We start from the raw sequence: 23,864 nt of genomic DNA, 5'->3' as shown, positions 1-23,864 counted from the left end.
GCCAGTCCACCACCGCGTGCCAGTCACTGATTCCCTCGGCAATGATAGATTAGGCTAGTTTTGTGCCAATTCGAAGAAAATTGTGTAGATCACTCGCCCAAATGATCGTTGCCGAGAAAATGAGTGACTCCCGCCGTGGTAACTGGCTGCTCCTTCGCGGTACAGTATCATCTATGTATCCAATCCAAGGTATCTTTAGGTGAAACCTTATATATAGCGTGCTACAAAATACTTAATCCGATAGCAGTGTCTTTCTCCAGTGACAACAGTTTCATTGAACCTTATTTTACCAAAGTTATTCCCCGAGTAACTCTACTCTACTCGCAATTTCACAGCGTTTCCGGACGCAACTGCTATTGCATACACAGAAAAAACCCGCCAAGGCTATCTTTTGTATGGCATGCAATAGTGGTCGCGCCCGGAAACGTCAAAAAACTACGAGTAGATCTATGCCAGTCGTGTTTGCAATCCAACCAGCCCAATTCTGAACTCCATGTCCAACGGATTCATGAGTTCTCACTCGATTCTAAGACATTTAGGAGGAGAGCCTATGGTGCCAAGCTCCTTAAATATATCTTTACACATCTAATCACTAAAGCGGTGTATTAAGGGAGTGTTAGTGGTAGGAATATTGGAGTGCACTCTACTAGCTAGGCTTGATATCTTTTCTTTAGATAGAAGAGTATGATCGATCACTATCACCTTTATTCCGATTTAAATCAGTTCATCGTATGGCGATTCAGTCACTGGAATCAGTTCCACATGGGAAAATATATATTGATTGTGTAGGAGGAGTTAAACTGTGAGTAGTCGCTGAGTGTTGTTCTAGTATCAAATCTTGCCAAGCTTGGTTAGAGGTACTACATTTAGCAAAAAGACCATCTCGCCGCAGAATTGGCCTCCAAATCATAACCTTTAGGCTACAGTGTTACGCGTACGACAGCGCCTCATGTTTCAAAAACCCAGCGCTAGCTGGCCTCAAGACGTAAAACAACTTCAAGTTATGGCACTCATACTAGGTCCAGTATTCCTATTTTACTTACTGTACTGACCTTGGAAACCGGTTAGCGTATTCTCCTTAGACACAGTCAAATTCTAACATTCCTGAGAACGAGCCTGGTTGCGTTTGCAATCGGGCTGGGCTGGGCTGGTTCGAAATCGGACTACGACTGGGTCAGGGATTATCACTCGATGCCAAGAAATTCATGGTGCTTGAAAGTTGAAACCCACTAGGACTACACAAGGACGAGCACACAGCACTGTGTCCACGAGGTCGGGGATTTCCAAGTAGTTGAATCTTTAATAGCCACGGCCTGTCTCCTACCTGGCATCATTCGGTCGAACAAGTCACAAATACAGTTACGTCTCTAGAGCACAAAGGTTACAGTGACCTAATGTCCACTCTGACAATATAATGACAAGACTATCCAAAACCACCAATGCAAAAATAATAACGAGTTAGCAGCAGTCATTCTCCACAACAAAAAGGTAATGTGTCCCTTGATATAGTCACCTCTGGTATAAATTAAATTGAATGGCTGTTATAGCTCGTAGTAGTCAGAATATACTGCTCATCCCTACTACTACCTAAACTACTCTATATATTCAATCCCCACGCTTACAATATTTGTTATGGTAGCTTTCCCAATTGGGTGGGTGACCTAAGGGAAGAATGACACTGGTGCTAGAATAAGGAAGAGGATAAATTGTTTACGGAAATGACAGAGACTCTTGGTTTGGATTATCAGATTTCTATTTTATTTTCTACTGTTATGTTTTGTTTCGTTTTCATTTTCATTCTCATGTTTTGGTACGTCAGATATTGTCATAGCATCCGGGCTGCACACAATTAATCAATCAATCAATCAACCTTGGATTTCTAGGATTCTTGCGCTCGCTGGGCAATACTATATGTGACGCTGGTATAACCGCATCTAACCCAACTATTAGCCGGATGACGTCATCAATAGCCTTGTCTATGGACGTAAAGGTGTATTCCCTGGCGAGACACGCAGATTCCAGAACTTCCTATCTCAGTAGTGATTTCCAGTGGCAAAGTCACTGAGCCTGATGGCCGATCATTAAGCCACGCTCTATTATTCGAGGAAAGATGACTTGGCTTCACCTGAATCTGCGTGTCTCACCAGTCGATGGGATAAAGGATTTAGATATACATACCCAACTGGATTTACCGAGTGGCATACGTATCATTATTAAGATAAGAACATTTGTGGTTACTTGTAACTAGATATCAAAGGTGTTCGATGTTCCTCGAGATCTTTACTTTAAAAGACAAGTGTTGTGAAGAATTTCTGGCATGCATGCATGCACTTAACTTGATGTAGTCAGAGGCAGACCCCTTGAGAGAGGCTAGTCGATAGACAACTCCGCCACTCACCTGGACAGTTTGTGGCGGTTGGCTGAGAAGAGGTATAAGCCGGTTATGTGGTGTGCATACAAAGTACTTTAATTAATCTATCACCCGCCCCGACAACCTCCACGACAAAAGAAAGAAATATGGTACAACGTCCACCTTTGCCAATTAACGATAAATAACCCCAATTAATCCCATACACAAACGTACATCTCTCATCAACCATCATATACTCTACACCTATCAATTAATCCCGACCTACAACCTCCACACTGTCACTCAAACAGACCGCAAATCAACCCGTACTGTCGAGAAATACAGTAGTCAGTCGCCGAACAACTGCTCCATGCAATCATCTAGGTACTTTATGAACTAGTAATCAGTCAGCCCACTGGGCAGGCCTCCCGTGGTGAAAACGACAACAAAAAGAAAGGGAAAACGTACAGCAATGCCAATTCCAAATCACCATGAATCTTTGCCTTCAACTCGACATCCAGCTCGAGGTTAAGATCCAGCCTTAACCTCAACGGCTTATCCTTCTTGCCGCCGCTCTCCTGTTGCATGGCCATCTGCTGTTCCATCTGCTGCATCTGCATTTGCTGCTGCTGATATTGTCTCTGCATCTGTTCCTCGCGCTGGTTCCGCTGTTGTAGCTCCCTCCCGTCTGTTTCTGATTCAGACACCGGGGCGAGGTGTGCCTTCTTCCCACGACGGTTGCGACGACCGCCACGGCGAGAGCGGGAGCGGGCAGCAGGAGCGGCGTCAGAGTCGTTATCGGAGTGATCGCCAGAGGATTGTGAGTGGTTGCTGTTGTTTGGAGAGTTGGGGGCGCCTTCGTTGTTGTTATTGTTATTATTCTCGTGATCTGACTGCTCCTCACGCTGACGGGATTGCTCACGGGATGAGGATTGGGCTTCGGGGTTGAACTCGTTGGGCTTGGTTGCTTCCGCTGTAGACATGGCTGCTTGGTGATTTGATTACAGAAATTTTGAAAGTGTCTTTTTACTGTAGATAATCGAAAGGGAAGCTCGAGCTCTATCATGCAGGAAAGTGGAAATTTATCCTGACGCGCGCGGCGATGTCCTGCGCTGCTATATACATGTATTTCCACCTTCCCACGACACCAATGCGATGCGCGCTTGCAGGTTTTTGGTTAAACGACGTCAATAGATAATCGCTGATTGTCACTGACTTGTTTTCTCGGCATGATGCTTGTTTTAGTAACAATCCCTGACCCTGGGGTAATCGAACAATCATCGGGATCTCCAAGAGGAATTCCAAGGTTTTCCATCGAACGTCACTCGCTTCCTAAAATCCTAGACGCGTTCGGCTCCAAGACTTGTTTTCTCCTCTTGGCCCAGGGCCCCTGACACATTTCAAGTTTCTCCTTTTGGGGGTATGTAGAGTGAAGTAGAGCGAGTTCTTGGCAACGGTTGCGCGAGGGCCCGGTGTGGCGCTGTCAACTGTTATTGGGTTGTGTAACGAAATGGCGGCTATTCCTTGTTTGTGATGGCGTCAGTTCAATGAAGGGATCAATGATAGGGATGCATCTCAAGCTTCAATGCCACCACTTACGTCCTCTCCACCCCCACTCCGAGCCTTGTAACCTGATTATTAGTTACTCCCTACCGTATGTAGAAGGAGTAATGATTAAGATTTTCAGCCACTTAGAACGCAAAGAGTAGCAATGTGGTAGAGCAGGTACCATTTACCACGGCTTGGGTGCATGGAGAAACGATTACCCATGGCACATATTTTCAATATGCAGTCGCATTATCGATAAATTGGACACGCGTATACCGATTCACAGGGTGTTTCCTGGGTACGTGCCTTAACAACCTTCTCCTTTGATTGCAATGCGCAGTAGTAGATTGCAGAAGCAATTTTCATCCCTCCCCACGAGAAAATCCGATGGCGTCGCTCTGACGTTTATCGGAGTTCAGGTTTTATTCTCGATGGGAGTAGGTAGAAGTGGAGAATGTAAGGGAGCATAGCGAACGAAGTTGTTTATAAGGCCACACTTTGTCCACAGTTCTCGATAATCATCAAGTCAGAAAACAAACAAACATACAAACCAAAATACATTACCACTCTACCACTATCTTCACTTCAAACGCATCTTATTATAAATCACAATCATGTCCACCGCCGGCTCTCACAAAGATCTCGAGCTCAAGGAGCACGGCAGCGAGGCCGACCTTGAGAACAAGGAGACTAGCCTTATGAAGAGCGAAATGGAGAGCGATGACCCAGAAGTACAAGCCAAGGCGATTGCAAAGCGCATGTCTCTGATCGTAGACACTGCTCTAGACCGACTTAAGCCCTTCCTTGAGATGATGGTAGAGGTGTGTATATCCCTATCCCCATTCTTCCAGTATATTCGCCATACTAACACAAACCAGAGCGTTGAGCGTGCCGAGCGCAAGAAGCAAAACGAGCAAGAGGTCGACGAGCAAGAACTAGTCGACCAAGTCAAGCCACTCCTCGAACGGTCCACCACTATCCTTCAGGAATGTTACGGTGCCATCAAGGCTCTTGACCCCGATGGCAAGATCGCAAACAACGCCCAGAACCGGGCCAAGAATAGCGAAGCCAGCGCCGAGGAGCAGCACCTTGCACAGGGTCTTGCAACTTTGGCAGGAGATGTCACCAAGACTATCGAGCGCATCAAGGAGTTCATCAAGGATATGCCACATGCGAAGAACCAGCTAGGGCCATTGCTGGATTTGTTTGGTGGTAAGTTGCCATGGTAACTCCTACAGTGGAGAATGATATTGATTAAATTTTGTGATAGAACCATTGTTCCAAATTCTCTCCGCTGTCGGGTTACTCTTGAACGGTGTCTTGGGACTCGTTGCGGGTATCCTTGACGGATTGGGTCTTGGCGGAATTATCAGGGGCCTTCTCAACGGATTAGGACTTTCGAAGCTACTCAAGGGCTTGGGATTGGGTACTTGGTTGGAGGAGAAGCCAAAAAAGAGTTAAGCGGTTCTCTTTAGCGTTTTTGTCCTCATTTGTAGTTGTTGAGGCGCATAATTTTTGCTTTGGGGATTTGTATTAGTAGCTTTTACTGTTTTGTTACTTTATAAAGAGATGAGGATACGATATGATTGGAAAATTAGTATAGGGTTATTGATAGTTGGGGGAATATGAGAGAAACGTATTCAAATGACTTTGATCATAAGTGATGACTCGGTCTTGGCGCGCTAATAACCTTATCAACCAACAGTTATATGTAGGCAAGTCCGTTCATTGGCTACGGCCCAATAATCCGCTCTCCTATAACTTTAACTGTGTTCTAGATGAGGATGAGAAACCGGGATTTTCTATCTACAGGCAGACATGTAGATCGCCTGCTGCCAGTATCCTGGTATGTAAATTATAAACGCGTGCTTTTAGCCACTAGCTGGCTAAAGTTCTAGAATTCTACTGATCGACCTTGCACTCGCGTGGCCAGGCATCAGGAATGAAGATCATGATGATCAGGACAAAAGTATCTCAAGGTACTTTCTAAGATGGTGTCGAGTGTGGTGGCGTGGACAAGGTGATAGGTCTTATGTGGCTTGTTTTACGAGTGAGTGGTTGGGTGCTGCAGGTAGACAGAGCGCTTGTATAGGTACATGTACTTACATAGGTGTCTTGATGTGTTGAGACCTTCTGCCATGGTGCTACCAGCTGTATACAAGCCTTCCCTACGACCTGTGCGGTCAGTCTCTAAAAGTGTTTTTGATATGGTAATATTGTGATGTGGTGATGACAAGCACTTGGTGTTCTTAGTTGCAAAAAGCCATCATCAGATTGAGAAAATCAATCTTATTTCTTCCAGTTAACGCCTGCCAAATACATTTGAGTGGCTGTAGTTGTCCGCCTAGGCGCCTATCGCTACACACAGGTGTGGCATGCCGCGGTAGAAAGTGAGCCATTGATAGAAATTTCGCCAAAAAAATAAATAGGTATCCCTTCGTCTGGCAAAAAATGCTGACCCCCCTAGAAAAGCAAATTCTTCTGTGGCTTTACTAACAGATCTTGTTATCTCTCTTATCAAATAATAGATCTCCCATACAAATTTCATTCCTCTATTATAGGGTGATCAGCATTGCCAGACTAAGGGATAAGTGTCGACACTGCAGTACTGTATTTTCTGGGACAATGGCGAACATTGTTCGATGCCGAATTGGCCAATCAAAACCAACAAAAGCTAACAAAAGCGCACCGACCTACCGCCATAACTCGAAAAATTGGCTAGATCAAAATTACTTGTACGGGAAACTTCTGGTGCAGATCGATGCCATTCAACCAATCACTCAAGTGGTAATCCCTGGACGGAGATAGCCAATTTTTCGAGTTTTGGCGGTATTTGCCTTGGCTGACTATCAGCTCTATGGTTGGCTGAAAGTTTTCCATTCGTCATTAACCCAGTTTCGCCATTGTCCCAGAAAACACTATACTGTAAGGGCCAGTTTGGCAGTTTAAGTCGTTGCAACGGACTTATCCAAAGGGTCACTTATGTGGAGAGGAGAAGTCGCTCTCCAGAAAAGTTGGTTGGTAATTTAAGTTAAGTTGACCGAATGTGGTTGAGTTGGAGGTGATATCGTTTCAACAGAAACAAAAAGCAGGGTCGGGGCTGCTTTTTTATTTCAGTCGATTTGTTGGCTTTGGGTGACAAATCTACTGGACCAAATATGTTACCAAGCAGCCAAAACTTTTTAAAAGTCCAGAATACGCGAATAAGTTACCCCCCACCAAATCCGATAAGTTGACCTCGTTACCAAACGGGCCCTAAATCAATCCACTTAATCGGGTGGTGGATACTGGGTCTTTCGTAGTGTTGATGTGAATCAATTGGCTTGTGGGAGTGAGTTACTTAAGACTTGAGCGTTCCTCATATCCTAGACCGTCAAGCTCGAACCACTAGTAAGCCCGTTACAACAGATGTGATAGTGCGAACACAAATGGGGCGCATGCTATCACGCTTGAACACTTATCAGATCGCCTTGGCGAGCAGTATCAAAATCTTCGTTTAGAGAGTTCATAGTATCCTGCCTGCTATATGCGGCCAGAGTAGTAGTCATCCCGCCAAACCTGGCCTGGCGGTCCGTGAGAGTACTATTTAGAAGAGGTGAACAGAATTGTGTGGTGTAACTGGAATAGAGCGTATTTGCCAACCGTTGGTATGATGGGGCCAACTCTCGAAATGGAGTGGCTCCTCACGCTACCTGCAAAATAAGCTGGTAGTATATGAAGTGCCCCTAGACATTACCATGATGTCAACTACTGTGGTGTCTGGCGCCGGCCTGCGGATTTGATATCATTAGTAGTACAATGCCAAAAAAGGGTATGGATCCGCTACGTTATTCCCACTAGTAATGCGCTAGTAATGCAGCAAAAATACGGCATTACTACGTTTGTAATACCCGTTTAATGCCGTATTATTCACTAGGTCCCGTAGTCATACAGTACTGATTTCACCCCGTTTTTTCGTACTGTAGTACTGTAAATCACAGCCCGGCAAGCGACTCCCTCCCAAAAATGGCATTTACTAATGGCGTTTTGGAGAGTGGTGAACTAGTGTCGATTGTCGAAATTGACGGTTGGCGAAAGTCTCACATCAAACAGAAACTGTTGATTGTGCTTGCGGAATCAAGTGAAGGTAAAAGGAGACTCTTATATACCCATATAACTCTTGGCATAGCCTACGTTCAACCTCCTCCTATGACCACATAGTGATCGATAACCATGTATATATAACTCCGGGGCTCAGAAACATGCAACAGCAACCCTGAGTGATTTTCCATGAGCCAATATCCGGGATATTCCCGGAGGACTTAACCAGGACCACAACACAAAAGATATAAGGGGCAGAAACTGTGACATACATACGCCAATGTGCGGCCAAACCAACGGGGTCAAACTTCTTGTATTATCTCTCATCTGTATGTATACATTCCCACCCAAACGTCGCATGAGCATGCCGCAAATTTCAAAGATTGCAGCCTAATATCACAACACAATCATAGATGTACTTAGTATCTTGCCTCGTTCTCAATTTCCCAGCATGATCAAATTACCAAACCATTGAACTGTAAGAAACCTAAAGAAAAAGAAAAAGAAAGTTCTGCCACAAGAGAGATCAATAACAAAGCAGTAAATAAACAACACTACTCTATCCACGCTACACTAAGAATGGAGATTTTGAAATGATAGAAATTTTAGAGAATATAACCGATGGAACCCATACATAACAGAAACTGTGCCCCCCAAAACAATAAGTAACCCAAAGTAACCCCGTGGTATAAAGTATACCATCTTCAGATAGGTTCAAAATGAACCTGATACCGTACATAATAGAAATAAAAAAAGGAAAGTGAAAAAGAAAAAGCTACCCAAGCGCCATGTGTGGTTCACCACCAAAAGAAATAAAAAGAAACCCGAGAGATATTCTCACAGGAATGTCGAAGGACAAAAATCACGCTTAAATCAACGAACCGGTCTCAAAGCTCTGGGTTCTTAACTTTCCTCCCTTCGACCACCTTTTTGAGCGTTTCAAGTCGCTCCTCCATGATACCTATCGCCTCCTCGACCTCCCGCTCTTTCATCCCTTTGGAAATGGCACCTCTTCGGTTACCAAGAACCTTCTCAAATGAATCCATCCGGCGGCCTCTACCAATATCCCCAACACCGCCAAGTCCTGAACGGTCCTCGAGCCATTCCCAGAGGCCTTCCTCCTCACGCTGCCAAGCTTGGTCCCAATATTGTGCACCACCAGCTGGGCCATTCCTGATAACTGTCACGGAAGCCTGTTGATTCCCACGCCTGGACATGAAAAGCATAACGACGAGGACACAGATGATGATAAGGCTGAGGTTGCCACCAACAAGTGGCTGAATCATATCCACGATGGGGCCGAGATATGTCTTCAATGGTGCAAATATCCCCCAGCTCTCCATTTCGGCAGGGCTGGCAAATCCAGCGGCTTGAGCTGCCCGCCCCTTGACAGTTCCGCCGACAGACCGGCCAAGAGCCTCTCCCTTAGCCTCCATAGCCTTTCTCTTCTTTTTGCCCTTAAGTTTGGCGGATTTACTGACGGGCTCTTTCGGCAAACACTCTGTTTTCAGAGCTTTGATAAGATCTGCGTTGTAGGCAATTTGCCCGTCGCTGGCACCCTTTTCAATAGGACCTACTCATGATAAGCATCGAAAAAACGAACTATTTGTAGCATAGAACATACCTTTTAGCCAACTCTTTCCTGACCACTCTACTGTACAATTCGCAATCATTCTCGTGTGACCCCCCTCGCCCCACATGAGACAATATTTTGACTTGACCACAAACACATTTCCCGAAGGAACATCTGGGGTTTGTGTGGCTACGACAACACTCACATGATCCTCCAGATCACAGAATTCAATCGTCTCAGTGATGAGGCACTTTGTCTGTTTTGGTCCGATCGGTCCACCAAGAGGCTTGATGTAAGAGAACGATCGAACCTTTTTCCCACCCTCTCCTTCTGTCCACTCGCCCTTATCTGGGATTTGAATGTCGAGAACCTTTTCTTCCTCCGCGAGGAAGCGTGAAATGAACGGATAACTTCCAGGCCCAAAAGCAAGCGAATAGACCTGTCCTAAAGGCGCTGGGATAATTTCGTCGCAAAGTGGTTTATCATAGTGAGCATGGTCGGCTGCATCAGTGCATACAGTCGGAAGATGAGTCGCCGGGCCAGGGTAATCTGCAGCCGGAGCCGCTCCAGGAGCCGCTTCGCCACTGGTAGCTCCCCCAACGGGCTGTTGGCTGACTTTTCTACTTACGGTTTTTGAAGCAGTAGCGTCCCCATTGGCTTTGGTATCCAAAAGGCCATCCCCGGCGTCGGTGTAACTCTCTCCAAGGTCCTCATCGCTATCATCTTCGTACTCATCCTCGTCTTCATCTTCCTCGTACTCACTTCCACCATCAGCCTGCTCTTGTTCTTCTACTTCGCCTGTAACTCCACTTTCCTCTAGCCTGACGCCAGTTTGGTTTGCCACAAGCTGCGGGTGCCCAATTCTCCAGATCCCAACAATGAGATCATACGTGCTATCCCTAGAAATAAAGCTCGCAAAGACATGACGAGCATGCAATGTCTGAATTACGATTGCATTCGGAAACACCATCGCAGTACTCTTCTTCTCGACACTTACGACTTCGTCAAAACTGATAACCAAGGTATTTATCCATCCAAAAATATTCGAGTTGAAGCAAATGTGACCCTCAGAAACGTAGAACCTTCCCTGCAGCAAAATCTCCTTCTGAAGAGCACATCCATAATCTTCAATAAGATAATCGTCCTCTGGTACGGATCTGAACAGCGTATGGAAATCACGATTCCTCTTCTTGCTTGCCACTGCAAACCCAGTCGGCTTAGGAGCGGGTTGTACATTTCCACCAGATGCAGCAGAAGAGCCGCGTTTCCTCCCAATTCCGGTGGAACTCTTCACGCTACCAGATCGCCGTCTGTCACCATCGCCGAACCATGTATCGTCCATTTCATTCGTAGCCAGTATACTACTTCGCTCAGGAGTCATAGTCCCGGCAGCTGGAAGGCTGTCTCTATGCGAACCACTATAAAAGGCGGAATCTTCTGCAACCGGTGTTTTGATCGTTCTTTGGGGATCACTCGTCCTTGTAGTATGATTTATGGGACTGTTGGCGGCGGTTTCAAAATTGGCATCTTGGTTGCTGATAGCAGATAACGGTGTCGGTGACTTCATGCTAGTGGCGCTGTAGGGATCTGAAGCATGTGAATCATTATGTAGGGCAGCCTGGTCGCCATCTGAACTGTTATTAGATCTTGATACCGAGTTTCCTCCCTCGGGCACCTTCTTTGGACTAGGCAATATGCCCAAACTTCCCAAGCTAAGCTCTCCATGACCCAGTGTCTCAACCGCTAACCTTCTCTGAGGCTCTGCCCTCCGATCCACCTCTGAGCCTCCGTGAGCAATGTTTTCCTTGTCATGATCACTCTTGTCCGACAATCCTGTTGCAGTTCTAGGACGGCCTCCGGGGCCATTATTCGCCAAATTTGTGTTGGCGATACTGTTGCTGATTGTCGTGGCAGCGGTCTGTGCAGCTGAAAACATACTTTGGAAAAAACCTCCCGTCCCAGCCTGGTTGGTGCCACCCGGTGATCCACTTTCCTTGGGGAGAGGCGTCTCGTTTGTAGGTGTTAGTGGTGCAGACATGCTTTGCGAAAGCTTACTTGGGGTTCCGCTTAAAGAGTTTGTTCGGTTTCGCGTCCGCGTCGTACCTCCAGAGACTACTGCGCCTACTGGACTCTTTGGAGAGAAATGACCTGAGCCGTCAGTTGGAGTAGGCGGGGTAACTGTTGTTTGGACAACAGTTCCATCTGGGTTATATGGGTCTGCAAGAGTACCAGGCGAAGCATGGTCCTTAGTTATTATTCCACCTGGCCATGCCCGACCGTTCCGGGGTGCGTTTGATGAGGGGTTCTCTTGCCCGAGAGAGATTTCGCTAGCATCGGAGGTGCCGACGGATGTGCGGCCCGTGCGCCGCCCACGGTCTTCGGACCTCCTAGATTCGCCTCCTGAGGTTGCGGGCCTGACTTCGGAGGTCTCGCTAGGGGTCGGAAGGTTCGTATTGACCCAAGCTAGTTTATTCGGCATTCCTCCGTTTTTCGTGAGGGGATCCTCTTTCTCCAAGGGGGTCGGAGAGGTTCCACGGCGAAATGGTGCCTTGAAGATGTCTGCGGCACTTCTAGGAGCTGGTTTCTCGGATTGGTTGTTCCCAGCTATTACTGAACTCGCTGTTGTGCCAGTAGCTTGTGAGAATGTAGCGGCGTGTAATGGCTTGCTGGGCATTGGCTCATTAGACTTCTTTGAAGGTGTCAAGACACCAGCGGTGTTGGGACGTGGTGGAGAGTTGCTGCGACGAGAATTAGCGTTACTGAGCTGCATATTGCAAATAGAATAACTGAGTAGTGAACAACAGAGCTTGTCTGCAGTATAAACTGAACATAGAGAATAAGGCAAGCTTATATCAACAGGGCGAAGAAGGACAGGACAGGAATAGAACACATGGTTGAGGACTAGTAGTGTGCCAGTGGCACCGGTGAACCCCAGTAAAAGCAAAGGCAGCAGACAAGGCGGCTGAAAAAGCACCACTTACACATCTGTCTCCGAATCATAGGACAAAACGCCATCATCTTCACTGGCTCGCTCCTTATGTTCTACGCCCTCGTTCTCGTCGGTCCTCTCACCATCCTTGATGCTCCCAATAGAGCCACTACCGCTTCCTGACCCGTTTTCACTCCTGGCCCCTTTCCGTTTGAATATGCTCTTAATACCCTTTCCCCCGCTGCCAGTTGAGCCTGGGCCCGAATCGGATGGAGCCTTATCCTGAAGACTTTCGCTACTCTGGCCGCTTTTTAGGGAACTACCGGCCGAGCCCGAAACGAGATTGTCTAGTGAGGGTGAAGACCCGAGATTTACGGCGGACTTCTTCTTGCGATTGAACAAGCCGATTTTTCCTCCGGTGGGCGTGGCGGGGGCTGAATCTGACGATGAAGCAGGAATGGGCTGTTGGTCTGTGGCTACTGTAGACATTGCTTATAGATTGATAAGAGAATTAAAGAATAAACTGATATATGTGGATCTCCCCAGCTTTGCTGGGAGAGATCTATAGATAAAATATTGCTATGTAGTGGAAAAAAGATTCAGTGAGGGGCGAATGAGGGGGGGGGACGAAAGGGGACGATGGCGGTGGTGGAAAGGGAAAAGAAGCAGAAGGAGAAGAAGAAGCTCTCAGGAGGTTTAGATGGGGGAGAGGATGAGGTGATGACAGAGCCCTGGAACAGGTGGAAGAGCTAAGTACCTCCTCGCACAGACAGACTGCAGAGTGAAGCCACTTCCTAGATAGCACTCTAATAAACAAGGTGTTATGGACCTATGCTAGATGCACTTAGCTACCGGACTTTCTCTTGGTCCTGTCCGTCCTCCTCCCGCCTCGCGAAGAAGAACAAGCCGTGATGACAGAAGAGATCCCAGCACACGGGTAAAACATGACACCGGGACCCGAATCAGCCACAGATTCTGCGCCTGAGCGCTTACTGAATTGAGATCTACGCCACATCCCTACATTGATTCAAATTTCTCTCCTCCCACCGGTAAAGGAGGTGGTGGAAGAGCAACTGCAACTGCTCCACAAAAAAGAGCAATAAGTACTCTACGCCGTTTCTCAAAATGGGTGAATGTCAATGCAAAGCATTGATATTCGCCGCCCTCTGATGTGGGATTAAGGTTAGCGAGAGCTATTTTTAAACCTCACATTCCCAGGGGAAGTGAGACTGCAGTTACGAACCAGCATCTCCTTGCATCAGCGTAAATTTCATAATTTACAGCGGTGTAGTAGAGTTCGGAGTTCGGTGAGAGTTTTCGCCTTTTACTTATATCACTGGATGTCACTCGCGTCGAGAAAACAATTTCCCGGTTACCCCACGATGCACATAAAGTACCTACATGTACCCGGTAAACGAACAGATGGGAATCACCGTTTTTAGGGCGTTACACAACGTCTCACTTTCATCTCTGCATATTGGAGCCAGAAATTGCCTATTTGCTTGATGAAGCTTGTCTGCGTAGGGCTAACGAAAAAAACGAAGGCTTGATGCGCGGCGTGCTTACTGAATATGGTCTTATAAATCCAAAAGAGGGAAAGTCTACAAAGAAGCTTCGTACTGCCTGTAGGCCACATGGATTTGACACCCAAATAAATTAACCCTGTTACCAGACCCTGACTGCACCTTGTCTACTCAAAAACAGGGAGAAATAGATTAGGCCCAATAACAGTACGAATACGGGACCCGTCAAACTTATAAAGGGGACTCCATAATATTCTTGGCACATCATTGATTAATGGTTGAAGAGATCATGAGTCTACTCAGTTGGCGGATATCGAATAATAGACTATGCATGTACAATTCTACATCGAAAAGGTAAAGTCTATATAGACTTGAACATCTTAGAAAGCAATAGCTCGAGAACGGTCGTGCCAACTCCTTTGAGCATCGTACTCCAGTGAGCCCTAATCATTCTAACACTCACATACGCGCGTACGCACAGTACCAACTTGAAGTACTCACACTGCAGTACTGATCATAAGCAATGACTCGCTAGCAGTTAAATGAGCCCCATCTCTATTCTCAAGCAAATGTGTCTGTAGAAATACGAGGACCCAATCCCTAGCTTAGCTGACGTTGACATATTAATATACCATCTAATTGAGGTATAATTGTGGCTGAAAGGATATGCGTCCAAGCATTGGCACGTTGATATTTGCCTTCAGGGCGAATCGAATGCGGGCTCACATGTATCCAAGGTGCACAACAAACTACACTTACCGCAGCATGGAGGGCTAAGTCTGAGGCTATCTTGTGCTCAGCATTAGATCAAGTGCGAATTAGCATCAGATCAAATGTTTTGCCTAGCCAATGGTAGCTTTGGTTTTTTGAAGTGCACTTCAGATGCTCTGCAACGGTTGGGGCGATTCATACACAGGGTCTAGTGGAGTTAGTCCATAGATCGAGCTTAAGGTAAGCTCTGAAACATAATCTTGATCTCACTTTTCCATCCAGCTTTTTGTGAGTCCAAAAGATCAAATCGACTTTACCCAGTTGGCCAATCAGAAAACTCACCCGGACCGGATCATGACTTGATCCGCACATTGACCACCGTGCGTAGTTTACTACATCCTAAGATGTAGCCAGCTCCGAGGCTCCGAGACTCGGAGTTCGGAATGTAATCTTCCACAAAAACTAACGACAGCAGGAAGCACCTCCACCAAAGAAAACTGTCCGTCAATAGGCCCCCAAGGATCATGATTTAGGTAGACGGGCTCACGACCACCAACAGCCTCATAATACTGCACTTTTCTCGATCTCCGAACTGATCACCATCCGGCTATCATTCCCAATTACTTTCCCTCTATAATTTTATCCTCTTTATCAAAAGCACAATCTTAGCGTCATTCTCATGATGTAGCGACCTCCGGGAGCTATTCCAGTGGTGTGGTTCACTAACGATAATTATTAGATTAGATTGGTCAAGGTCGAGCCCCTCTTCGATGGGATCGGTACTGGCATGCGGGGTTCGGCTTAGCACAATCGATACAATCTTTATAGCTGCTGTCGCAGGAGACGGCCTGGGCTCAAATCCCAGGTCGGGCGAGGAGGGGTTCACCGGTAATAAACCAAACTGCTCGAGTTTTTGCTGCCGGATTTGTTTTTTTGACATGACCATTTTGCTTGGTCGTATTTACATTCTGCAGTGAAAGCTTGCTATAAGGGCACTGCATATAAGGGTACCGGTAATCCCTTTATAAGGGTACCATTTTTCCTGTCTCTTTTTTGGTAGGTAGGAAGGTAAAATTAGCTGTAATAATATCCGTGCCTTAAGGAATCTAATTGGAACGAATTTCTGAGAGGTATGATGATTCAAAGGTGATGAGAAAGCTAATCGAACTAGACGAAAGATCGATATGTAGGCCAGTTCCTGATGCTGATTGAGATGAGGGTGATGAGGAAGAAGGGGGCAAGGATGGCAACGGGGAACAACAAGTGGAGAGTACAGCTAGTGTAGGTGTTGAATAACACTAAGTGAGTGGTAATGATGATGAGTAGCAACCGTAAGAGGAGGAGTACAACGACCCTTAAGCAAGTCACAAAGTCTACAATAAGCAGAGAAGCTAACATTGAAGTCACTACATATAACTAAACTATTTGTTAAACTCAAGGTAATTTATATTTGGACCCCGATCCTTCTCGCAGACCGTTTGCTCAAAATACCTATTTCGGCCTTACGTTTATATTTACCGATGAGATCTTCCCCACGTTAACCAGTCATATGATATCACTCGATATTTACTTCATGAATCTTCTCAACAATAGGCAACACCAAGATAACAAAAATTATCTTTATTGCACCACTAACGAAAAGGTTTCCTCCCGCAATGTACAATGGGCCAAAGTTCTCACTTCTACGAGGGATGCCACCGAATCCTTCAGAAAATCTCGGCTGAAATTCGCGCTCAGATGTTTTGTAAAAACTTGAACTCCTGGCTTAGAGCCCGCCTTATCGGAAGAGTAAACACCATACTATTTCTTATCAATGCCTAGAGTGCTAACCTCCGTGGCATCAAGATGGTTCTCCCACTCCAAAATACCAGAATCATGAGGTTATTTTGGTGGCTTCAAAGAATCTCACTTGCGTACGAACCCAGTCACAAATTATGGTTATCTTTATGCGCACTTGCAAGTAGGACAGCCTATAAAGTAGACGTTTGATCTTTACTTATTATTTCTGAAAGAATTCTTAATCGTGGTGATCCCTTCAAACCTAATTTTCCCTGGTATTCTTAGCATTGTAGACTTTTCCATCACCCAATAGCCTTCTACCCTCATGATTTCCTCACCCAACATTTACCTCCGCGATGGGCGCTGAGGAGGCCTGGAAACCTCGTGGCGGCTATGCTCCATGATGTCTCCCTTCTTTGGCGGACCAGACTTAAGGAACTTGTTCACGATGCGTTCAACCTCCTAAAATGAACAGCAATTTCTGTCAATAATCTTTGGTTCATCCTTTATGTGTGTAGGGGTGGCTCACGTCAATGTCATCCGCGGGGACTTTCTGCATTGGCACATTGAAGTAATCCGCAACTTCACACAACTCTCGCCAGGTGCTTTGATTGTGGACGAACGAGATGCTAACACCCACTCTGCCAAACCTTCCGGTCCTCCCGATGCGGTGGAGGTATGTGGGGGTATCTACAATCACCATACCACTGTTGGTCACCATAGTTGGCAAATCGTAATTCACAACCATAGACACAGTCGCAACGTCAATTCCGCGCGCAAGGACATTGGTGGTGATCAAAACCTTCGCCTTTCCCGAACGAAAGTCGTCGATCACGCTGTCTCTGCAGCTTGAATTTTCGAGTCCTGAGTGCAACACAGCAACTTTATGACCAGCATCGGTCATACGCTTGTAGATCTTGTCTGCATCAACGCGGCGCTATCTCGAGGTTAGCTAGATGCAAAGAGAAGAGAAAATGAAAACTTGCCTTAACGAAAATGACGGAGGAACCAATGGTGAGAACTTTGTAAAGATCTGTTAGGACACGGTACTTGTCTGCTTCGTTGGCACAGTCCATGTACATCTGTTTGATACCAACGACGGTGAGTTCGGCATGCTTCAATGAAAGAGTATTCGCATTTGGAGCGAAGTGTTCGGCGTAAGATACTACAGATGTTGGAAAAGTGGCGGACCAGAGGACGATCTGTACCCCCGCAGGCATAGCCCTGATGGTGTTAGCTGGAGAAAAGAAAAGGATGATAGAATGTCTCACATTTTGACCCTGATGCACTGATCAGCCATGTTTTGCTGATCCAACATATTGTCCGCTTCATCTACGACGAACATCTTGATGTCTTGAACCGGAAGAATCCTGCGCCGGATGCAATCAATTGCAGTGCCTGGAGTGCCGATGATAACATGTGCATTCATCATTTGACCCTTGTCCACCATGTTTGGAATTGCGAACTGGCCTTTTACATTGGTGTACCGTCCCATCTTTTTAAGGACATCCCCGATTTGGCGAGCGAGTTCACGGGTTGGCGCAAGAACGAGAGCCTGTGGTTTTTGGAGTCCGACATCAACACGAGAGAGAATATTGAGCATGAATGCTGCCGTCTTTCCTGTACCAGACTGCGACTGGGCAATCATGTTATAAGGGGGGTTAGCAAGAAGAAGGGGTAGCGCCATTTCTTGGATCTTTGAGGGACGCCGGAACCCCATGTCGTGAATCCCGCGCATGATTTCATCAGATCTAGAAAGTTAGCCAAACGGAAGCAAGTGATTGAGGCAGAGGAATGAGCATACAGTCCTAGTTGCTCAAAGGTCTTTGCCGAATACAAAGGGCTACTCGGATCCCCTTGTAAATCAGAGAGTTTAAGGACAACATCGTGCTCGCCATCGTCTTCTAGAGAATTGTTTCCTGATGGGTTGTTGGCTGGGTCTCCGTCGTTCAAAGAGAAAACCAGGCCCTCATCGTCGTCGTCGTCGTCATAATTGAGTTCGATATCTTGGGGCCTGGAAGCGCCGTGGATGTCACGAGACATTGTTGGAATTTATGGTTAGGAGTTTAGATGAATATCAAAATGAGGTAGATGACGGTCAAGGAAAAAAGTGCGATGATGATGGGGTGGATATCTTCGTGACGGAAGAAATTCATTGATGTTTGGTTGCAGGAAGAAGTTTGGAAAGGCAAGCTCCCGGGTGAGTGTGCGAATTTAGCGAGTGATAAAGCATGATGAAGGCCTTATCACGTGGGAAAGCTTGTGATTATCTAAGCAATAACAGAAGTATTTTTTAGGTCAATGGCGAATGACTAACCAGGGTGAATTGTGCAAGCTGTCTCACCCGCACGGAATTACTCATCTGTGCATTTCTGTTTTGCTTACTTCGTGCAAAACAGCTAGACACTTTGTTTACAGAGATTTGTTTTCTTTATCTTATCTCGTTATTTCTATCTCTACATGTAAATTTAAGTTATGATTCTCCTTCTGGTTTTTATTGGGACATCCACCATCGATCCAGGTTCGCCATTGATCCAGAAAGGACTCTACATGTTCCTCCTGATGGTGGTTGACCCATGACCCTGCAGGTCAGCCCCAACAACTTGGCGGATGACCGGCATTCTGCAGGGACATGACCGGGGAAGCTAGAGTTGAAGCTGAATGTTTTGAGACAGCTCAGTCATTGTCCGTCTGTCAAATATCTGTCTATCTGTCCAATGACCACCCTTCATCGTGTTCCCCTTCGATCACTTATTCTAGCGAGAGTTCGGAACAACATAAAAGAAGACAGAGTGGTCGATTACAGCGTCGACCGCTCTTAAAACCGTCCTCGTTCTTGCGGTGTCGACCAACAGATTCTATATACATGTATGTGTTGAGTACTTACTAGTACATGTAGTGAGGCTCAAACAATCTACGCCCTAAACTCCAGAGATCTTGCCCAGCCTCCCGGCCGTCAGTAACCCAGATCGCTACTAGATCTCAACCCGAGCATTTCTAAGCATTTCTACCCCCCCCCCCCCAGCGCATTCAGCGACGGCAACTCTCCTCTGTCCCCTTATCCTTCTCTTCTCCAGCTTTCTCCATCTGGCGTCATTTTCAACCCAGCGCAAAGATGGACGTCTTCGTGTTTCCTTGCCCTGAGTGGCTCTCCTCGCTCTCCTTCGTTCAGTCATTCTCCAAGGCCCTTAATCTCCCTACCCTCCCGGCCCATATCCATTATATCCTCTTGGCCTTTTGTACGTATCATTCGATATTTCTGTTCGTCTCGCCCTTTTTCTCGCGCCTTCTCCTGCCAAACATATACCCGAATTTCAACAAGCGCACGAAGGTCAACTGGGACGTCCACGTGGTGTCGTTCATCCAGAGTACCTTCATCAGCATCTTTGCAATCTGGGTCATTTTCAACGATGAGGAGCGCGCCGCATGGAGAGAGCAAGGGAACACGGATGCCATGCTTGGGAGGGTATTCGGGGAAACCCCCATGTGCGGCGCCGTCACGGGTTATGCTGCGGGCTACTTTTTGTGGGATCTGTTCATGAGTGGCTACTACCTGAGCATCTTTGGCCCAGGATTTCTGGCACACGCCGCGAGCGCTGTTGCAGTATACAGTCTCGGATTTGTGAGTCTATCCCACCAGCGCGTGTCCATGTACATTCCTCGGAGCCCCGTCAAAAAGCTGTGAGTCAAAAGGTTGTTACTCGGCTAATCAAGTTTCAATAGCGTCCATTTGTAAACTTCTATGCGCCTGTCTTTGTCCTCTTCGAGCTCTCCAGTCCTTTCCTCAACATTCACTGGTTCTGCGATAAGGTCGGACTTACGGGCTCCAAGGTCCAATTATACAACGGATTCCTCCTGATCGGTACATTCTTTGGCTGCCGTATATGCTACGGTACCTGGTCCAGTTTCCTGGTCATGAAGGACGTGTGGAGCACCCACTTTAACCCACCTTCAGTTTTAACCGCTGCGGCAAAGGGCGCCGATGAAGCGATCCCACATGTGTTTGAAGGACTCGGTGTGCCGTTCTGGTTGGCTGTGGTGTACTTGACATCGAACAGCATCTTGAACTTGTTGAACTACTTTTGGTTCACCAGGATGATCCAGACCGTCGCCAGCCGATTTACCGGGGACAAGAAGGCGGTCAAGGAGGTGAACATTGAGAGTCATGACCTCAAGGTTGCGTCTGGGATCGAGAAGCCGGCGGCGAGGAAGAGGAAGGCGTAGAGAAGGAAGTTTATTCGGGAGTTTTTTTTCTGGTTACACTTATGTACTAATAAATAGACTCAACGTATTTATTTATGAAGACAAATGGTATGAACATGGACTGGTTGGTTGGTTGGTTGGTGGGTTGGCTGGTTGGAGTTTGCTGCTTAGTTTGGATTTTTTTATTTTTTATATATTTTTTTGTCTTATCCTAGTTGTGATATCTTAGCTGCGCTGCAGCTGGCGCCATGGAACGAACATCTTGGGAAAACTTGCCCTGCGCTGCGGTATGGGGCTTAGTTTTTCTAGGTAGCATCTAGCATCTCCGGCTTGGCTGTCTTTAGATCATGAGTCACGATGTGTCACTCGCACGGCTGAGAGATTATAAATTTGTTTGTCCCCTATTGGCTATTATTAGGCTCTGAGCTCAAGCCGAGGCCCGAGGGCGAGCCCGGTTTTGTTGACTCTTGTGCTCGGCGGTGTGGTGTTCTAATGAACCTGTTGAAGACAAGGCACCTGGCGATCGATATGCTCTTTCTCGCTCCCCCCCCCAACCCTCCCCTTTCTTCTTGCAAAATCTGCACAATACTAGCGTTCTATATATGTGTACGTATGGTGAAATGTCTGCGAATAGTTTGAGACCTGGTCGTTTCGGTATACTAGCATCCTAAACACCAGTAGCAAAACACTGAAACACTTAAATGCTTCGATTCTTTTGGAGGGCTTGGCTCACAGTCACTCACTCGACTCTCGCAAGCATGTCTTGAAATAGCGAAACAATTGCACAAGACGAGATTAGTCTATAGTCCCTATTCTCTAAGATATGAGATAACGTCTCGTCTTAAATAGTCTTGTGAGAAAAAATTTCTAGAGCCGAAAGAAGTATCTCTTATACCGTGGTTTATCTGTCGTCGTTTGCCGTGCTATCATTATCAGTTCATGATCATTTCTGTCAAATACAATTATTCCCTTCCAACTAACAGTCGTACCGTTCCTGTTCCAACGTGTGATCTCCCGGTTTTCAGATCTCCTCTTTTCCTCTTGAGGCCAAGACAGTGAATCTCTATGTAACATCTGCTGTACCAGCAGGCAGCAACGAAGGGTTAATAACAACGGCCTAGCTATAACAGCGAGTAAGTGCAACACCGAGTAAGTGCAACGCCAATATCTTAGCTACAACAGAGAGTAGAATAAGTGCTACGTAGCTTCCCCTCCTTCGTAGCAGTCACCACAATCTCCCAAAAACGACTTTGAAAACCCTGTGATGCCAAGTAGAGAGGTGAATGCGCAATATGTCTCAGTTAGGTCATTCATGAATGACCTTCGTGCAGCACGAGTATTCCAAATAAGAAGAGCACTTTGACGACCTTCAACTCCTATCATTTCTCATGAAGCCATCTCTTCTCAAGGCATATATACAGTCGTTGTTTCCTCCTTTCCTTACCCGCCTAGTACCCAATCACACATCAATGTCATGTCCGCTTTTTTGTGGTAAAACTTTTACCCAGAGTAATAATACTTCTTCCTTTAATACTTCTTCCCTTTTCTTTTTAACGCCGCTAACAAATCCGAGTAGAGCTAGCTGTTTGGACGCCTTATTTCGAGATCTGATACTCCAGTGGCCATGGTTAGCAACCTCACGACGATTTCAATGGGAAAGGGGGGGGGGGGGGGGGGGGGTACATACTGCCAAAGAAGACAATGAGCAGCAGCGTCACCGCACCAACAGTCAGAACCGCCGTAACCATCGTGCAGCTGGTCGGCCAGTCGTCCACGATGGAGTTTTGGTAATACCTAATCCAAGACACGCACGCACCACGTTTCAGACCACTTCCACCCTACACCAAAGACGCAATTAAGGAGCATAAATAAATCAAATACCTGATGGGGCTCTCCCTCGGCAATACTTCTGACGGCCCCGACTCTGAGCTAGCTGGTGACACTTTTCCGGATTCTGCTGCAGCGGCTTTATCTTTTTTCTCCGCCTTCTGACGGCTGTTCGACGGCCCGTCAAGCTGCTCAATCGGTGTCTGGGCCTCCAGATCCCTTGCACGGGCCTTGCCCTTCCACTTTTTCTGGATCCTGGTAGCGTTGAGGAGCTTTGTCGTTTCGTTGCTGGGCTTGGTCCTCCCATTGAGGTAATTAGTTGGTGGCATATTAGTGGTGGTAAGAATAAGAATAAGTGTTTCGAGCAAGCACGGTATGTGGCTAGCTAGTACAACAGCAGCACTAGGACTCTCGGAGGGAACGCAAGCTCTTTGACACAGTTGATCACGAGGTATACGATGAGCGGCGTGATGAAGAGGAGCAGGAGGAGGACGGTCACGGGGAGGATGAAGAGGGGGACGCCGATGAAGAGGATGGCGAGCACGGCGAGCCAGTTGATGAGTGTTTCTTTCGGGGTGACGATGGTGTCTTTTGGTGGCATTGGGAGGTGCCACGGGGGAATGGTGCACTGGTTATCGTGGCCTGTTGGGCGGTGGGAAGATGACAGGATGGGTTGGCTGGTTGGGTGTACTAAGTGGGATGAGGATGTGAGGATGTTTGGATACTTGTTATCAATACTACATACAGGTGCTGGCAGTTCTGGTCACGGTAGGCGCAGTGCCCCGCTAGTAGGAACTGCTTAAATTTTACTAACAGCTCAGCTCTGGGTTCTGCTCAGGAAGACAGACCTGGTCATATTCTTGGGGAGAAGGAAAAGTACAACTTGGGATGGGGGGGGATGGATAATGGCACTGCGAGTACAGGAAGGCTTTGTGAAACCAACACCCCATTCTCAGGAATGTTGTTATCAGGACATGGGAGCTCTAGAGAATATAGCCAGTCAATCCTATGTGATTCCCTCATAACGAACCAGCCGAGCATTGAGGTTAACACTTCCATCAGAAGAAAATGCAAACTTGCTTCATGTGCAGTCACTCGGCCATGCCAACCCCCCAGATTGTACGCAAAAAAGCGGTATAGGCAAAATCGATCATTAGCACACACCCAGCACAGCCCTCACCACCGCATGAGCTGCCCGGAATGCCACAAAGGCCGTGTGCATTCCTCCCTTCGACGAGCTCGAGCCCTAACCCACCGGCACCAATTAGGGCGCGTTAGGGCTAGTGCGGTTGGTAACCAAGCAACAGCAACAGACAGACATCCAGCGAGCGAGCGGATGAC

At 46.8% G+C, this 23,864-nt stretch overlaps 6 protein-coding genes across 6 annotated transcripts; 2 read left to right on the top strand and 4 right to left on the bottom strand.

The window, feature by feature from the left end:
• Window positions 1–2,739: 2,739 nt before the first annotated feature.
• H6S33_004311 (uncharacterized protein) lies at window positions 2,740–3,333 on the bottom strand (the record flags this gene model as incomplete). Its single annotated transcript, XM_044835658.1, has 3 exons — window positions 2,740–2,746; window positions 2,819–3,206; window positions 3,273–3,333. The coding sequence occupies 3 exons, from the start codon at window positions 3,331–3,333 to the stop codon at window positions 2,740–2,742; spliced, it is 456 nt and encodes a 151-aa protein (XP_044691049.1).
• A 1,179-nt stretch (window positions 3,334–4,512) lies between these two features.
• H6S33_004310 (uncharacterized protein) lies at window positions 4,513–5,359 on the top strand (the record flags this gene model as incomplete). Its single annotated transcript, XM_044835657.1, has 3 exons — window positions 4,513–4,719; window positions 4,777–5,110; window positions 5,169–5,359. The coding sequence occupies 3 exons, from the start codon at window positions 4,513–4,515 to the stop codon at window positions 5,357–5,359; spliced, it is 732 nt and encodes a 243-aa protein (XP_044691048.1).
• Window positions 5,360–8,865: 3,506 nt separating this feature from the next.
• Window positions 8,866–12,969, bottom strand: H6S33_004309 (uncharacterized protein; the record flags this gene model as incomplete). Its single annotated transcript, XM_044835655.1, has 3 exons — window positions 8,866–9,551; window positions 9,603–12,289; window positions 12,533–12,969. 3 exons carry the CDS (start codon window positions 12,967–12,969, stop codon window positions 8,866–8,868), a joined length of 3,810 nt encoding a protein of 1,269 aa, XP_044691047.1.
• A 3,869-nt stretch (window positions 12,970–16,838) lies between these two features.
• On the bottom strand, window positions 16,839–18,536 carry H6S33_004308 (uncharacterized protein; the record flags this gene model as incomplete). The annotated part of the gene is made up of 5 exons (XM_044835654.1): window positions 16,839–16,955; window positions 17,023–17,430; window positions 17,480–17,717; window positions 17,765–18,244; window positions 18,298–18,536. 5 exons carry the CDS (start codon window positions 18,534–18,536, stop codon window positions 16,839–16,841), a joined length of 1,482 nt encoding a protein of 493 aa, XP_044691046.1.
• Window positions 18,537–19,608: 1,072 nt separating this feature from the next.
• Window positions 19,609–20,717, top strand: H6S33_004307 (uncharacterized protein; the record flags this gene model as incomplete). Its single annotated transcript, XM_044835653.1, has 2 exons — window positions 19,609–20,115; window positions 20,217–20,717. 2 exons carry the CDS (start codon window positions 19,609–19,611, stop codon window positions 20,715–20,717), a joined length of 1,008 nt encoding a protein of 335 aa, XP_044691045.1.
• Window positions 20,718–22,534: 1,817 nt separating this feature from the next.
• H6S33_004306 (uncharacterized protein) lies at window positions 22,535–23,124 on the bottom strand (the record flags this gene model as incomplete). Its single annotated transcript, XM_044835652.1, has 2 exons — window positions 22,535–22,823; window positions 22,916–23,124. The coding sequence occupies 2 exons, from the start codon at window positions 23,122–23,124 to the stop codon at window positions 22,535–22,537; spliced, it is 498 nt and encodes a 165-aa protein (XP_044691044.1).
• Window positions 23,125–23,864: the final 740 nt, after the last annotated feature.

Source organism: Morchella sextelata (assembly GCF_020137385.1).
Source record: "Morchella sextelata strain SCLS chromosome Unknown scls_17, whole genome shotgun sequence".
Classification (NCBI taxonomy): domain Eukaryota; kingdom Fungi; phylum Ascomycota; class Pezizomycetes; order Pezizales; family Morchellaceae; genus Morchella; species Morchella sextelata.
This window is presented reverse-complemented; position numbering and strand designations above follow the sequence as displayed.